Consider the following 16,173-nt stretch of genomic DNA (forward strand, 5'->3'; position numbering starts at 1 on the left):
CCCCCCCCCCCTTCAAACCTTAGCCCAGTCCCTCCACCTCTGACAGCTACATTAATGCTACTGTCCTTTCTTTACAATAGTTTTTATTTTTACAGTAGGTAAGTACAGTGTAGGAATATACAAAATAAAAATGTGTTCACTTCACATTAACTCAAGGTAAATCATTAATAATTGATTTATTTAAAGAGAATCTTCTTTTTTTCCTATAATTTAATAAAATTCTAATAAAAAATATAAAGNCCCCCAAACGCTGCCGTTTTCTGTGTCTTACTGCTTTTGTCCGGGTCGTCCTGCAGGGGGAGAGCATGGACAACTTCAACTGGGGGGTGCGTCGCCGCTCCCTGGAGAGCATGGACAAAGGGGACACGCCGTCTCTGCAGGAGTGCCAGTACACGGGCAGCACGCCGAGCCTCAACCTCACCAACCACGAGGACACAGACGAATCATCTGAGGAGGAGGTACTGAGTGCTAGCCAGATTCTACACTCCGTCTGCCTTTGAAAGGTTCACTCTAATGCAGGGTCCCCCCCCACCCCACCCACCCCCCCTCCTCCTCCTCCTCCTCCTCCACCCAACCACAATGCCCTCACACAGCCGCTGCATGGTGTGCGTGTGTGTGTGTGCGCGTAGCTGAGCTGGACCTGCTGCCAGTGTGGACGGGGGCTATGATGCTTGCTCTTCGCTGTGGGTAGACCCCCCCCTTCAAACCTTAACCCCAGTCCCTCCACCTCTGACAGCTACATTAATGCTACTGTCTTTCTTTACAATAGTTTTTATTTTTACAGTAGGTAAGTACAGTGTAGGAAATATACAAAATAAAAATGTGTTCACTTCACATTAACTCAAAGGTAAATCATTAATAATTGATTTAATTTAAAGAGAATTTCTTTTTTTTCCTAAATTTTTAAGTAATAATTTCTTAATAAAATTCTAATAAAAAATATAAAGAAAGTATAAAATAAAACCAGTGTCAGAATAACAGCATGATCCTTTAACTGTCCAGCTGCTCGTCTCTAACTCTTCTTTGCTTTGTTTCGCTTCATAAGCAAGATCTTATCCAAAGCTGCTGCAGTGGTTCCATTAATACAGAAATGCTTTCCCTCAGTCTAACGGGGACGCTCTCTTTCTCTCTTCCTCTGCTCTTCTTGATCTTGGTAGTGCATGGTGAGAGAATGAGCTTTTGCCCCAAAAATGTTTTCTTGTCATTCAGTTTTATATTGTATAACGTTTAGAAAAAGTTGAGCATGCAGCATCGACGTGTCGTTTATACAGAATTCTGGAAAAGTTGAGTGAAATTAATTAATATTTTTGACGTTGGCATGATCTAATTTATTTTTTATTTTTTTGCCTGAAGCAATTTTAAAGCTCTAAATCAATTGAATGGAGGACTAAAATGACTAAACATGCGCTCTGCCTGATACAGAAACAGGTGTAATGTAATACTGTTTGTTGTGCAGCAACACAAACGAACCTGGAAAGAGTCAGTTATACAAAAGTTAATTCAGTATTAATTCTACACGACAACAAGCTTATAATGAACAAAGTTCTAAACTGATCACCAGCTGTAATATGATTAATAATGAGAGTTAACTGTCTATGAACATATTAAACCAGCACATGATTGAAGTATGTTACACCTGCAGGAAGGTCGTGTTGAGTCGTGTGTATTAAGGTTTAGTGGAGGAGCTGTTTGAAATAAACAACCTACCATGTTAATACACTTTTTAAAAGAAAGATTACATATTAACTGTATTGAGAAATGTTCCTAAAGTAAGTCTTGCTCAGCCTCAGTGTACTTTTAATAAAGGTGTGTATCAAACCAGACGACCTCTAATACGATCTGAATGGTGTTTATGTTTATGTCCCAGCAGAGACGCTAACCGCTCCTCTTATATTTCTCCTCCAGCTGAACAGTGACTCTGCTACAGACGACACGGCGTCCAACCATGTGGATTCTTTACAACAGTCTCAAGAATCGTCCAGCAGCGCACTGACTGAGGAGGCAACTGTCCTGCCCTCCCTGCCCTCCCTGCCCTCCCTACCTCGGCTGGATAGCCCCATTTTGGAGATGGCCCACTCAGACAGCACCAGCAGCCAGCTGCCTGAGGTGCGATCAATCGGGAGCAGCAATAAAATGTGGTGCACGGGTGCTTTCTAGCTTGTCTTTTTCTTTCTGTTCTCGCCTTTATCTGCTTCTGCTGCTACTTTTGGGCTTGTCTGTCGCTGAGACGGAGGATCAGCTGCCTTCGGTTGGACGGGGGTAAAAGTGCTGGTTCTCTAATTGTGTCCGTCTGCTCTCGGGTTAAGACACCGTGGGTTTGCCTTTGCTGCTTCTGACTCCTTCCACCACTGCTTGCTTTGTTGCTCTGGGTGTGGGTGCTGGAGGGTTAGCCCTTGCCTCCTTACTAGCTACGTTGTGCGGCTTGCATGTGTGATTTGGGGGAGAGATGAAAAACCAAAGCTCACCTCAGGTCAGCTGTTACTGCTCACCTCCAATAACTCAGCCACTGACCATTCCGACTAAATCCACCATTAAAAACTTGTGAAATGGACGCCATCTCCTTTATCTTCACCAAATGCATGTGTGAGTATGAGTCCATTGCAAGTGGTATGTTAACTTTACATGTGCGGTTAACTGAAAACTCCTTTAATCTGCTACCATATTAACAAGCCATAGCTTTTCTTGTGATGAACAGCTTTACTATCTACTGCTACTGACATTTATCACTTATACTAACAATGGTGAGTATATGATGTTGTACAGATGTGCATTTGAACGTGCAGCGTGGGAATGGCAGAATTTAAGTAGCCCGATCTTTTACCTTCAAATATAGGAGTAGCCTCGGCTCATGCATATATTCATATGTCAGTGCTCCTACACGACAGTTCGCTGTACACACCGTGTGACTGAATGTAACTTTCTAGGAACTACATCTAGCCAGTCGTCTCAATGTCATTCCAAGGACATCTCCTCCATCACGGCCCCAGCTCTTAGTGTAATGAGCCCGAGATAAAACCATCAATACTCTTACTCATTCCCTCGCAGGATGGCCACGACCACTTCTAAAAGCTTTCTGTAATATAGCTGCTGTCTCTGTGATGTACTGGCTGCCTGCCACACTCAGCTCTCCTAATGCATTAGACTTTTAAATAAATAAATAAAATAAATAAATAAATTAAAAAAACAAGGCAGGAAAAAACCAGGCGCTCTTAATTAGAGTCTGAGTTTCATGTATTTCCTGTGACTGGTCTGGTGCTCATGTAGTCAAACGTGAATGTATTCAGGTTGTATTATAAAACGATGTTTGGTGAAGTTGTTACGTCACGGACGGAGTCTCATCATTTACGCGTGTTGATGGAGCGCAGGTCGTAAATCAGTCGGTGTGCGTCAGAGGAGTGAGACGGCAGGCGGATGAGATGTGTACGATGTGCACCATGCTACTGTTTTATTAGCATCCAGGTCAAGTTTTTAACAGCAGTTCAGTGACAGAGTGATATTGGCTCCTGTTTATTGATTCTTTTTCTTTTAATTTCTCACGAGAGACGTTAGTGTAGCGAGCGATCTGCCAGGATGTGAGCGTCGTAGAAACTCCCTCTGGAATGATTGAAACTAATATGTATTCTTAAGTGGAGGCCGCAGCCGTCCTAATTCAGGCTATTGAAAGGTTAAACAGTGAATCGCTGTTCTCCAGTTGACATTAAGGGACCATGTTGTCATGACAACCAAGTAATTTAACTGTTAGAAAAAGGGGAAAAAAAAGGGATTATAATGTGTAATCAGCTGCACCTGAGCGCCCCCGTCTGGCTTCTCGTTACAGGACGCTGTGAGCGTGACGGCGGCGGACGAGCTGAGCAGCAGTGTGAGTGAGGACACGGGGTTTTGCAGCGCCCCCCCTCTGCCCTCTGACCCGCCGGAGCTATGTGACCTCCCCGACTCGCAGGATCCTCAAGATTCTCAGGACCCCCAAGAGACCCAGGACCCTCAGGAAGACCTGGATCCAGCCCCCCCTCCCCCACTGGCCATAGACACTCCGCCGGGGTCCCTCTGTGAGGAGGACTCCCAGACGGTCCTGCCTCTGTCTCTGCCCCTGCCCCTGCCCATGCCCCCAGAGACAAAGCCGGATCCAGACCCAGACCCGGACAGCACCTGTGGCTCCGTGTGGGAGGAGGATGTGACGCAAGCGCTGAAGGAGCTGGATGAGCGCTGCGAGGAGGAGGAGGCTGACTTCTCTGGCATGTCCAGGTAAGTGGATCAGAAGTTCAAAAACTTACGGATCAGAGAAAATGCCGGATGCACACGAGTCATGTTTGCACACATTTAGTGAGAACACGTGACTGTTGACAGGTTCAGGTCACCTGTGAGAAATGCAACTTTTTTTAGTGTACATGTCTCAGTGTGGAGACATGCACACACTGAGACTGACCAGTTCAGTCTTATTGAACTGTCACTTAAAAGTTTCATTTCATTTTCAGTTTCTATTGTGATATGAATCAAATCTGTTGATCAGAGAATAGTCACAGTATCGTGGTTGTTGATGAGGTATATGGATTACAGTACGTGGCTAGTGTAGTTTGTGTGAGATGAAGGTTTTTGAGATGGTGTGATGGGTAGTTCCTTCCTTGGCATGGATCCCTGGTGGGGTGGGACTGTGAAGGTGGGCCAGGGGGGGCTGGCTCCGGTCCACTTCTAAACAATTCCTCTTGAAGGTGGGCCAATTCTCGCTGGAGGACAGCTGTAAAGTCGGGGTTTTAAACTAGTCTCAATATGAAGAAGCAATGCTGAACAAACACGTAGACACACACACACACACACACACATGTACGGTCAATCATTTAGCTATAACTGGTGGACATCAGTGTACAGCTACACACTAAACAGCTGAATGTTTTTCTGTGAGTGGGAGAGAGCAAGAGAAAAACAAGTCAGCAACATTCAGCCTTTGTGAGGTTGGGAGCTGGCTCTGTTTGGCAGAATGTGTGTATCTGTCAGTGTGTGTAGATGTCTAGCTTGTATAGAGCTCTCTGCAGTCCTGTGTGGGATGGGAGTGCAGTGCGCTAGTGCTGTTAGCAGTTGCAGCACAGTCGTGCTGCAGACGAGGGGAGAGAGTAAGGGAAAGAGAAGCGAGAGTTGGGGTGAGGATGAGGACAGAGGCTGTGTCCGCTGCAGCGCTCGGCAGCGCAGGCTTTAGATACTTATATTCTGTCTGCTTCTTCAGGCTGTTTGGTCCAACTGGCCTGTGAGTATCCGCCGTACGTGTGTGTGGGAGAGAGAGGGAGAGAGAGAGAGAGAGAGATGTTCGCATGATGCTAAAATGCTAATAGCTCATATGTTGTTATTGTGCCAGAGCACTGCAGTAGGTTAGAGCTCTCAATATACTGCAGCAAAACCTGCAGAGAGGGAGGCAGAGATCCAGCGATGTGAGGTTGTTTACTTGCAGCGAGTGACGGCGAGCATGTGTGTGTGTTTACATTTGTCCTTCAGTGAAGACTTAGGGGAGTGTAGAACATGACAGACTGGAGCTTATTGGCCCCCGTGTGTGTTTCAGTCAAGATGAAGGTGACGCAGACTGCTTCCCAGAGATCCAGGCCTCTCCGCCCCCTTCGCCCTTCCTCTCTGCCATCCTGGCAGCATTCCAGCCTGTTGCCTATGACAATGAGGAAGATGCTTGGCGTTGCCATGTCAACCAGATGTTGTCGGATACAGATGGCTCCTCTGCTGTTTACACGTTCCACGTGTTCTCCCGACTCTTTCAGGTAAATGCCGACTAAATGCTTTTTTCTGGCTGTTTCTTCTTTGTTGCGTCTACAGTCTCGTTTACCGGTGAATGTTCTCAGAGTTTTTCTTCCTTTTCTTTTAATTTCACATCCTTGTTTACAACAGAGTATTCAGAGGAAATTTGGCTCCATCACACACGCATCTGTTCGCTTCCTTGGGGAAAGGCTCCAGCGAATGGGCAATCAGTTCCTCAGCTCCCTGGAAGTCATGACGTCTCGCTCTCAGTGCCCCACCGTGCTGCTGGACGCAGAGACGGTGAGGCAGCAATCATCTTAAATTAAACTGATAAAGCGGGAATATTCAGTAACACGTATCAAAAACAGCGCAGCATGCTGTACATATTCCTTAATGTTTATCTGTGTCCTGCTGTAGATATTTCTGTCATGTACTGTGTATGTATTGGCTGTTGTGGGTTAATGTATGTGGTGTCCTGTCTTGCTGTTGTAGCTGGTCTCTTGTGGACTGTTGGAGACTCTGAAGTTTAGTGTGCTGGAGTTGCAGGAACACCTGGACACCTACAACGCCAAGAGAGAAGCAGCAGAGCTTGTAAGTCTCCAAGTATCTTCCACACTGATCACATCTGCTCTCTCACTCTCTCTGAAGCTGCTCCCTGAGGGCTCGTTGCCTCTCGTCCTCTGTGATTCTTGAGACTGCCACAACTGCAGTTTTAGCTGCCGCGTCAGGATGTGTGGATGTAAGGAACTGTCTCATTATGGCGTCTCATCTCACGAGAGATGAGCTTAGGAAGCGTGTGTAAATTGCACCATGAAGAGCCGGGAGGACATAAAGACAAATAGCTGATGCTGACGATAAACCCCGGCATGTCCCATCAGTGGGACAGACATTGAATCAGTGTTGGTGTATGAGTAGATTCAGCTGCCGTTAGCGTCTGCATCACTAGTGACATCCCCCTGCTGAAGGGTTTAAAAATAACCCTCAGCACTCCTAAATCAGTTAGAGCGGGCCGGGCACGAGAAGCTGTGAGGGGTGGGAGGAAAGGCCGAGGGGGGAGGGGAATGAAGGGAAGAGATGAGATTGGAGAGGGTTCTGGGATGCAGGGGTGCTAATTGAATGAGACGGCAATGGTCCCTGGAGGGCTAGATACTATCCCCTTCCCTGGAACAGGCCTTCTTTAATTCACTAAGTACAACACTCTTATTAAATCTCCTTCCTGTCCAACCTTTATTGTAAACACACACACACACACACTCAGATGTAGATGCATACGTCCCTTCATCTGTATATGTTTTTTTCCTGTCTCACCCTGCAGTGGCTCGAGAACTGCAGGAAAACATTCGGGGACAAAGACAGCAACCAGCGACCCAACACTCACGCACAGGTAGGAGGAGACTGGTTTAAGAATGCAACTGACTGATGAGTGAAAGTTATAACTAGTGAGGTGAAATGAAATGGCATGTTTTTACCTGACACACACACACACACACACACTGTGTAAATGTCTTGACCTGTTTTCTGCTTCGAGGGGAGAAAATATTTTCAGTAGAATCACGACGACACGTCTTTGCATTCATTTGTTGGAAAACTGTTTGGTCTCCATTGGCATTGACGGAGGACTCGTTTCCACGTGTTAAACAATAACGTCAGCTTTCAGTCACAGGCAGACGGTCACGTTGACTAACAGCCTGCTGCACAGCGCAACAGCCACAGACTCTGAACAACGAGCCTCAGTATCTCCTCCCGCTGACGTCTCCTCCTCACCGCCACGAGCACGCCTCGTCCTCGTCGAACAACCGAACACACGCTCGCCAGAGAAAAGCAGATTAGCCAATGAGTCCCTCGGCCGCAGCACGTTAAATAACACGTAAACTTACAGCTGCAGTTGGTTTACTTTATCTCTTGTTCACCTGCAGCTGCTGTCAATCAAACACACGCTGACACAACCCTCCAACCAGCTCACATTTCTCATGTTTTCCCAAAGACCTGTTTTTCTTCCTTTTGATAACAATTGAAAATATATATATATATATATATATATATATATACTGTATATATATATTACCAATAATTTTCAAGGAGACATCGACTTTATCTTTGGCTGCAAAAAGAAATGACTGAATGTGATTTCAGTTGGACTTTAAAGGAAAATCTTTCGTCTTTGTTTTGCAGCAAGTTTAAATTTGTTTGGCTCCGTCGCCATAGAGATAATTAACTTAAATAGAACGAAGAGAGATGAAAACTCAGAGACGAACATCCTGGTTTCCCGCTTCCTGCTCGGTCGTGTCTTCGCTTGGTCTCTCGCTTCGTCCCAGAGATGTTGACACGTCCGCTGAGCTGCAGCTCCTCGCGCAGATCCGTGGATCTGATGCTCACAGCTTCCCCTCCGTGTTTTCCACCCACAGAAGTGCTGTCAGGTTAAAACTGATGTTGCTGTTTTAAGTCTCGAGGGCAACACATTCAGAAGTCTTTGACTCCGCTCTCCTTCCCCCTCTCTCTCTCTCTCTCTCCGTTTCTCTCCTTCATCATACATGCTGAGTTTCTCGGGAGTGTAAAGGTTTCTGTTCGCGTGTTTGAGTTCCCTGATCCGAGTGAAAGGGGAGATGATAAACCGCCGCTCCTTGCCCATCAGGTCACTGTGTCTCAGCTGCCATGTTCACTAATTCTTGGTCTTTCTCTCCTTCTGTTTTGTTTGTTGTTGTTGTTGTTTTTGTGTGTGTGTGTGTGTGTGTGTGTGTGTGTGTGTGCGTGTGTGTGTGTGTGCGACCTGCTCACCTTCTTGCTTAGCAAATGGAAAATCTAGCAGTAAGTGGTTCTCATATTATAGACTCTTTAATAATCATGACATCCGGACAAAACACTGACCATCTCATCTCTCTGTACATACCTTTACTGCTGACATCCACAGACTGCGCTCTGCAACCCCCCCCCGCCCCCCCCAACCCCTACCGTATACATCTTTATCTCTGTCTCTGCCTTGATCGGTCATGCTCCCCAGCTGAACTCCCCCATCCACCCAATCATAATGTGCTCCTGTGTTCGCTTCTTTCTGTTGCCACATCTGGATAATCAACATCTTAACCTCTTCGTCCCGCACACTGACTGTGTGTGCTGATGGAGGAAGGTGTGTAAATGTATTCAGTGCAGAGTCAGTGATGGTTTCAGTGGGAGAGGATGGGTGGAGAGAGGTTTACATTATTTTCATTTTGCATGTTAATTGTTCCATCCCCACATTTTTTTCTCCCTCCATATTTTCCTGGTTTAGGGTCTTAATGTTCAGTAATGACCCACTGCTCCGGGTCATTACTAATCATAACTTTATTTATAACGCTTTCCTTCACAAAGTTACAAAGGAAAAAGGAAAAATCCAAAGTAAGTAGAAATAAAAACATCTCAAATCAACATCATGCAAAAAAAGAAGTGACAGTAAGTGAAAAGAATGAAATATGTAAAAACAATAATTCTGGATAAAACGATATAAATAAAACATGTATCAGACTTTACCAAAGGCTGAGACAAAGACGTGTGTTTGACGAAGAGATTTAACAGCGTCTGGTTTGAGGAGAGTTCCAGAGTGAACGACCGCTCACCTTTAGTCACAAGCCTTGACCTTTGGGTGACCAGCAGGCCTCCTTCTGCCGATATCAGTCCTCCGTTGGGCACATACCGTGTCAATAAATCAGTGATGTAATTGGGGGCAGAGCCATTTAAGGCCTTTAAAGTCAGCAATAAACTTTTAAAATTGATCCGAAATCAAACAGGGAGCCAGTGAAGGGAGGCGAGCACCGGAGTCATGTGACCGCACCTGTCGGTTCCAGTAATCGGACGAGCAGCTGCTCCAGCTGGAGACGGTGGAGCGAGGCCTGGCTGGTACCTGAATAAAATGCGTTACAATAATCAAGTTTTTAGATCAGTGATTGATGAAAATGATCCTGAGCTGGTAAAACACGTGCACCTGGTCGCAGAGGCCGTTAGGGAGCGTTACACGTGGTGGTGATGGATACTTCTCTAATTAAGATCTCATGACTAATTCTAGCAGTAGTCGACTCACCTCTGGCTCCGTGGCCTGAACCGGACGGCACCTCGCTCTAGGCCGTGTTAACCCTTTCATCTACTCCCACGTCTCTAACCCAGGATACCCATCTGTCTAATCATTTGATCATCAGAGTCATTTCAGTGCAGCTCTAGGCGATGGGAAGCCGGCGGGTAAATCCTGTTTGCCTCTCTGTCTCTGTAGGAGCTGGAGTTGTGTCGCAGGCTCTATAAGCTGCACTTTCAGCTGCTGCTGCTCTTCCAGGCCTACTGTAAACTCATCAGCAGGGTGGACACCATCAAGAGGGAGGCAGAGGTGAGACTAAAACACACCCCGGCTCCAAGATGAGCTCCATGTGCATGAATACGCTTGTTGTTTAGTTTTCACTGAGAACGTCTGCAGCGCATTTCACATTCAGTGGGAGTTGAAGTTCGTCTCAGTGAAACTGACAGTTTATCTGCTTCATCTCCGTCGCCAGAGAAACAAGAGCAGACAAATAGAATTACACTGCGTCATGCGCTGTGTTCCACTCGTGTTGTTGCCTCACTGTCTCTGTTTCATTTCTGGTTTTTTTTCCTTAAAAATATGTTTAAAGTTTAATTTTACATCAATTGCCACTAAGTTGTTTTATAAAACCCAGTTCAGGTGTTGGTTAAATACGTGATCGTAGCTGAACTTGTACAGCAGCTGATCCGTCTCCCGGCTGCATCTTGATGGAGCTTTAATTAGATTAAATTAGATTTAATCAAGAGCTTTATTTTGCTGACTTCCTGTGTAGATTTTGCACACGCAGTGCCAGTGATATTAATATATTTGTGTTTGCGTTTCCAAGGTGACCAACATGTCTGAAGAACTCACTATCCTGGAGAGCTGTTTGAAGGAGGCAGAGACAGGAAATGACAGTCAGGAGGATGTGTGTATGTCGGACACTGCCCAGACCAACACAGAGACGGCCATCCAGTCTCTGATCGAGACTCTGAGAGGCAGAGACTTCAGATCCGCCCTCACACAGGTCAAAGTCTTCAGGTGAGACGGACCGCAACTTATATTATATTTTCTGTGCTGATATAATAAGTCAACTGATAAAAAAAAAAAATAAAATAAAATGTTTGACTAATTGATTATCATAATAATCATTAGCTGAATGAATAAGATGCAGTGGTTTTCAGGTTCCTATTACACTGAAGTTTTATTACTATAATGCTGGTAAAATCACTGTGACCTCACTAAACGGCCATAACTCACAAATTCATTCACTAATTATGACACAATTTAACTCAAATATCTAACAGGATAAAATGAAGTGATGACATTTAATATCCACGTTGGCCATCACTCAGCGCTGTAACTCAGGAAGGAGAGACTGTGACCATGTTTCCTGTAACTTCACTGTTATTGGAAGGAACAACCACGAGGGGGATTGTAGTTCTCGAGATCTGAAGTTTCTGCTCAGACCTGAAGCTGGTTAAAAGGGGGAACCAACGACTGCAGTGGACACTGGACTGTATATATGAATATAAACAGACACCTGCTTAGTAAAAACGTGTGTCTGGCTTTCTGTGTGATCACACCTCATGTTCTTCAACATCTTCTAACCTCCACCCTCCGTTGTCTTCAGGTCTCTCTGGCCCAACGACATCTTCGGCAACGAGACAGATAATGCAGTTCAGACCCTTCTGCACATCTACTTCCGTCACCAGACGCTGGGCCAGACGGGCTGCTTGGCGGTCGTGGGCCCCAGCAGGGACCTGTCTCAGGCGAGCACCCGCCTCATGGAGCTCAACCTTCAGATCCGTGAGGCTCTGAGTCAGGCGCAGGCCTGCCAGCCCCACACCACCATGGTCAGCACTGGACTGTGAGCCTGTGGTACGGCAGACTAGACTGGACAAAGTACCCCCCCCCCCCCCCCCCCCCCCCCCCCCCCCCCCCCCTGCTCTCTGCAGACCTCCCCGCTGCTGCAGAGGGAGGCTCGACAGTGAGGGGCTTCACAGGAGGACGAGAGAGACTCCACCTTTAAAGGGCTAAAGGATGTGTGGGAATAACTGTGACTCTTGATATGTATTATTACATGTATGAATGCTTAAAGCTAATATCTTTTCCCAGACTAAGCCAACTTGCAAAATTCAGTTGCAATAAGTCATGTGGTGGTGTGGCTGGGAAAGAATAGAGAGGACGCAGTGGGATGATACTTTTTTTTTTTTTTTTTTTTTTTTTTTTTTTTGTTTCATGATTTTTAAGATATTTTTTGTTGCTGGATCTGACCTGATGAGCATATCGTACCGACCGCTGGGCCCCCCCCCCCACCCCCCACCCCGGGGCCTGGGCTGGGAGATGGTGTATGTGAGCATGTCCAGAGGAGGTGTCGTATGTGTGAGGACACACCGTCACGATTCATAAGCAAAACACAGAAAAACCTTGTTTAAAAAAAAAAAAAAAAAAAAAAAAGAAGAAAAACAAAAAAAAAAAAAAGTTTTCCAAAGCATGCTTGAAAGAGAAAAAGCACTGCAAGAATATTTTTTTGAGAAATGTATTTTTTATTAGAGCTAACATCCTAGGTTGTAAATGTTAGGATATTTAACATGTAATTGTAACCCTGTAGGGATCGTTTGCCTTCAGGGAGTGTAAAAAGAGAAATATATCTGTTTATTGATCTGCTTTGAGAGGAGAGTCCCCTTCAACAGGTCTTCACGCAAAACTCACTCTTAAACCAAATAAGTAGCTGCCTTTAGAGACTCTTGACTGTGTGATATATATTGGATATTCTGGTATACGCTCACACACAAATGCATATAATTGCACACAAGTGCAGACTGGCTACAACTCATTAAGGAAACATAACTTATTTTACTCTGTATATATTTTAGAAAATGTATAGTGTAAAACCAGTATTTTTCCCTTGTACTTTTGTGTAATGCACTGTTCATCCGAGTAGGATGTATGTATAAAGCTAATGTGATGAGAGAAAGCCAAGACCAGATCTGAGTCATTAATGATCCGCTCCACCCTCCTCATCCAATCACTTCAAAATTTCCCAAAGGCTGCCTTGGTTGGTGGTGGTGGTCTTCCAAAAGTGTGTGTGTGTGTGTGTGTGTGTGTGGGTGTGTGTGTGTGGGGGGGGGTATCAGGGCTCATTTGGGGACAAGCCACCTGTCTGCCTTTGTGATGGTGATGGCATGGGAGATCTAATGTAGCCTTTTATCTCCCGTCTGAACGCACCACTCCAGCCAAGACACGTCATTCGCATTCCTTCTCTCCACTGTGATCTTTGTGTTGGCACCGCAGCGCCACGCCTCATGAGCGGGAGACTCGAGGTTTGTGTTTGTCCATGTAGGTTGAACACGTTGCGGAGCAGCGCTCGCCCTCTGCCACATTTTGATCCCGTGTTTTTTTTTTTTTTTTTTTCCCCCCCTCTTCCCCGTGGGGAAATGGCTGTCGTTGAAGCTGCGCTACGCTTTCAGAATGGCCCTACTTGCTGCTGTGACTGCAGGACATGAACCGTTACCTGAACGCTTTCTGGAAATCTTGTCATGGCACATTGTAACAGTCACTGTACTCATTCCTCAGAGAGCTTTTTTTTTTTTTTTTTTTTTTTTCCTGCTTGTCTGGTACATTTGAATGCTGTTCTTAATTATTTAATGAATATATTATTTACCTGGAAGACGTTTTAATGTAGAGGTGCATTATACTTTTTTTTTTTTTCCTTGTTCACTCACATACCAGCCTTCTCTCTGGATAAATAAAAACCTAATCATACAATTTGACTTTGGTCGTAACTTGATAAATTGTGGAAACACGATTAGCGTTTGAGGTTTATTGAGGATAAGAAGCCCCCCCCCCCCAAAAATCACTGAGGCCTTTGTACAGACAGATGCTTGATTAGAGCAGCAGACATGAATAGTAGTCTGGTTCTTAATGGTTCCACTTGGCATCTGAGTGCAGGTGCAACAGCAGTTAGTTCTCACTGACAGGGATTCAGCCTCAGTTAACCCCTGGAAAAGCAGCCATCTTAAAACTTAATCCTCAAGAGTCAGTTTGAGTTTAATATAATTACACTGAATGTTTCCTTTTCCTGACATCAGTTGCATTTCCTGTTACTGAAAGCCTGAGACAGAGTGAAAACACTTGAGTGCATGGTTGGCATTTATTACATTGGGTCTTACCTTCAATTTCATCAACACAAAAAACAGGCATGAAATCAAGTAGGGAAACATCAAAATGTATATTTGCTCTACATCAAAGATGTCATTATTCCATCTGTGAATATGGCACTGGGCCGGGGATGCTGCCCCCCCCGCCCCCCAGGACTTGTACTGATGTATTCAAGGCAGAGTTCAGTGGAGCTGGCCCTCAGATGATGTATTTGAAGCTGAACGTGCTCTCACAGGAGAGACGCTTGCCTTTGCATCTGCCACACAAGTCCTGTCTGTGGGGCCGTTTGGGGTCGACGTGGCGTTGTGTTATTGCACAGCAACAACGCGCTTTGTTGCAAGTCTGGAGGAAAAAATATTAAAAAATAAAGTGGGGGTGAGTTTAGTATTGACACATGGGCTGTTTTAATTTTACAGAACAAAAGGAGAAAGGTTTACGTGACATGTGATGTCCTCAACACGATATGGGTTGAAGTCCTTTTGGCATTTCCTACAGTACTGCTTGAAGTAAACCTGGAACACAGAACCTCAGTTAGGACGGGGCTCTTACTGTAGCGTTGACATGTTGGATGTCTAATTAGTCAGTTTAGGGTTCCTTGATGTGAAGTTTGAGAACCACTGCCTTAGATACAAGTGCTCACCTTGTTGGTGCCCTGAACGCACCACACATAGGCACTCTCCCATCGCAGATTGCATTCTCTGCAGTGATAATATCCGTACTTCTGTTCCAGAAACTGACACAAAAAAAAAAAGCCAAGTCATTGTTTGTTCAGTCATGAATTTTAATATTTGATTTAATTATTTAAAATAAGAAAACTTCCACATTTGATTTTTTTTGCTCTGTTGATTCTGCAGAGCCCAGCTTCTTATCACATAAAATTCACCCCTTATTGAATCTGATCAAATAGCTTTAGTTTTCCCCCCCTTTTAAAAACAAACAAAACACAAAGTGAATTAAAAACTCAAATAGTGAGTTTTATCTACATCAGTATTGTAAGGCCTGGTTTACAGCTCCATATCCAGGTCATGACTGGACTCATGAGTCATGCAGCTGCTTCAGGAGCATAACATCTGTAAAGGGGCTGTAACAGATTTAATGTTGTATAATACTGTAAAAATATAAACTTTTAAGCAGGAATTAAACAAAAAAAGGTTTTCAGAGAGGAAGTCCGTTTTGACCTTAAAAAGAAGGCAGTTAACATGGCATGATAAACTTAACTTTCCTCCATCTTGAAGTGAGCCCCTCCCCCTCCCTGCTCACGTGACAAAACTCACCTGGAACCGCACGCGAGCCTTGTCCTGTGAACTCTCATCGTCGCTCTTCACCTGTTTGGACTTGAGCTTATCGCGCTGGTCGGGGAGCTTCTGGGTCTTTTCATCCTCAGCAGGCTGAGTGTGTTCGCGCCTCTTCCCCAGGGACTCGGGCGGGTCACCGGGCTGCGCCTCCCCGCAGGAGGCTTCCTTACTGTTGTTGTTGTTTTTGTTGTTGTTGTCGTCGTCGTCCACCAGGAAGGAGGTGACGCTTCTGTATGCGATAGGGGAGTACACGGCGAGGGTGCGGGGGTAACGCACACCGCCCGCCGCCGCCGTCGCCGCCGCCTTGGGACTGCTGCCGCTTCCGCCGCTTCCGCCGCTTCCGCCGGGCTCCTGCCTCCTTCTGCGCCGGAAGTCCCGCTTCATGGACAGGAGCGTCCGCGGACCGATGGAGCACTGCACCGAGGCGTCTCTCTTCGGGTTCACCTGCACCGCCACGTCCTTGGTGTTCGCCTTCCGGAGCCTCGGGGTGAGTTTGGGGTTGATCTGGGATAAGATGGACTTGAGCTGCGCGCGCTGCTGGTTGTTAAAGGCGTCGGTGTCCCCATAGTGATGGGACAGGTAACTTTTATACTTCCACCTGGCGTCTTTAGCTCTGGGGTATCTGCCCGTGTAGGGGTTGTAAGAGGAATAGAAATAGCTGTCGACTGGCTCGTCACCATACGTTGCCATTTTGTTCAACCAACCAACAGCTGTCAGGTGTGGCCATTTAAATAGACTGGGTTACACGCGCCCTCCATTAATGCTGATGCTGGTCAGGTGTGGAGCTGGTCTCCTCTCATCAAAGACACCGCACACGTGACGAAGGTGTACAAGTTTCACTGTTTTTATTTTTCTTGTTACAGTTGTTTATAATATGAACAGATTGTACATTTAGTTCAGCCTGTTTATGGAGCACAGACACTGGACTGGCCACACACACACACACACACACACACACACACACAC

General features: G+C 45.7%; 2 protein-coding genes across 9 annotated transcripts in view; one reads left to right on the forward strand and one right to left on the reverse strand.

Moving 5' to 3' along the window:
• The window catches only part of fryl (FRY like transcription coactivator), a 69,308-nt gene extending 57,629 nt beyond the window's left edge, over window positions 1-11,679 (forward strand). For 6 of the 8 annotated variants that reach the window (XM_022751507.1, XM_022751501.1, XM_022751503.1 and 3 more), the window contains 11 exons: window positions 297-458; window positions 1,906-2,106; window positions 3,818-4,242; window positions 5,546-5,753; window positions 5,881-6,030; window positions 6,223-6,321; window positions 7,046-7,114; window positions 8,518-8,535; window positions 9,968-10,078; window positions 10,596-10,789; window positions 11,382-11,679. In XM_022751507.1, coding sequence (XP_022607228.1) covers window positions 297-458; window positions 1,906-2,106; window positions 3,818-4,242; window positions 5,546-5,753; window positions 5,881-6,030; window positions 6,223-6,321; window positions 7,046-7,114; window positions 8,518-8,535; window positions 9,968-10,078; window positions 10,596-10,789; window positions 11,382-11,622 — 1,878 coding nt within the window. In that variant the 3' untranslated portion in view covers window positions 11,623-11,679. Of the gene's footprint in view, window positions 1-296; window positions 459-1,905; window positions 2,584-3,817; window positions 4,243-5,545; window positions 5,754-5,880; window positions 6,031-6,222; window positions 6,322-7,045; window positions 7,115-8,517; window positions 8,536-9,967; window positions 10,079-10,595; window positions 10,790-11,381 lie in introns of those variants that run through there. The other 2 variants (XM_022751502.1, XR_002665301.1) reach the window with 2 other exon arrangements.
• Window positions 11,680-14,010: 2,331 nt separating this feature from the next.
• On the reverse strand, window positions 14,011-15,897 carry zar1 (zygote arrest 1). Its single transcript, XM_022751511.1, has 4 exons — window positions 15,187-15,897; window positions 14,553-14,645; window positions 14,350-14,424; window positions 14,011-14,254 (listed from the first exon to the last, which is right to left on the reverse strand). Exons 1-4 carry the CDS (start codon window positions 15,895-15,897, stop codon window positions 14,111-14,113), a joined length of 1,023 nt encoding a protein of 340 aa, XP_022607232.1. The 3' UTR covers window positions 14,011-14,110.
• Between the last annotated feature and the right edge of the window lie 276 nt (window positions 15,898-16,173).

Source organism: Seriola dumerili, unplaced genomic scaffold (assembly GCF_002260705.1).
Source record: "Seriola dumerili isolate Sdu_G_001 unplaced genomic scaffold, Sdu_1.0 BDQW01000155.1, whole genome shotgun sequence".
Classification (NCBI taxonomy): Eukaryota; Metazoa; Chordata; class Actinopteri; order Carangiformes; family Carangidae; genus Seriola; species Seriola dumerili.

What these genes read in the sequence shown, in the direction of transcription:
- zar1 (XM_022751511.1), bottom strand. Translation starts at nt 15,897, where the DNA reads ATGGCAACGTATGGTGACGAGCCAGTCGACAGCTATTTCTATTCCTCT. An exon ending in AGGCTCGCGTGCGGTTCCAG is followed by an intron (nt 14,646 to 15,186) that starts GTGAGTTTTGTC and finishes TTTTTGTGTCAG; the next exon opens with TTTCTGGAACAGAAGTACGG. An exon ending in GCGTTCAGGGCACCAACAAG is followed by an intron (nt 14,425 to 14,552) that starts GTGAGCACTTGT and finishes TCTGTGTTCCAG; the next exon opens with GTTTACTTCAAGCAGTACTG.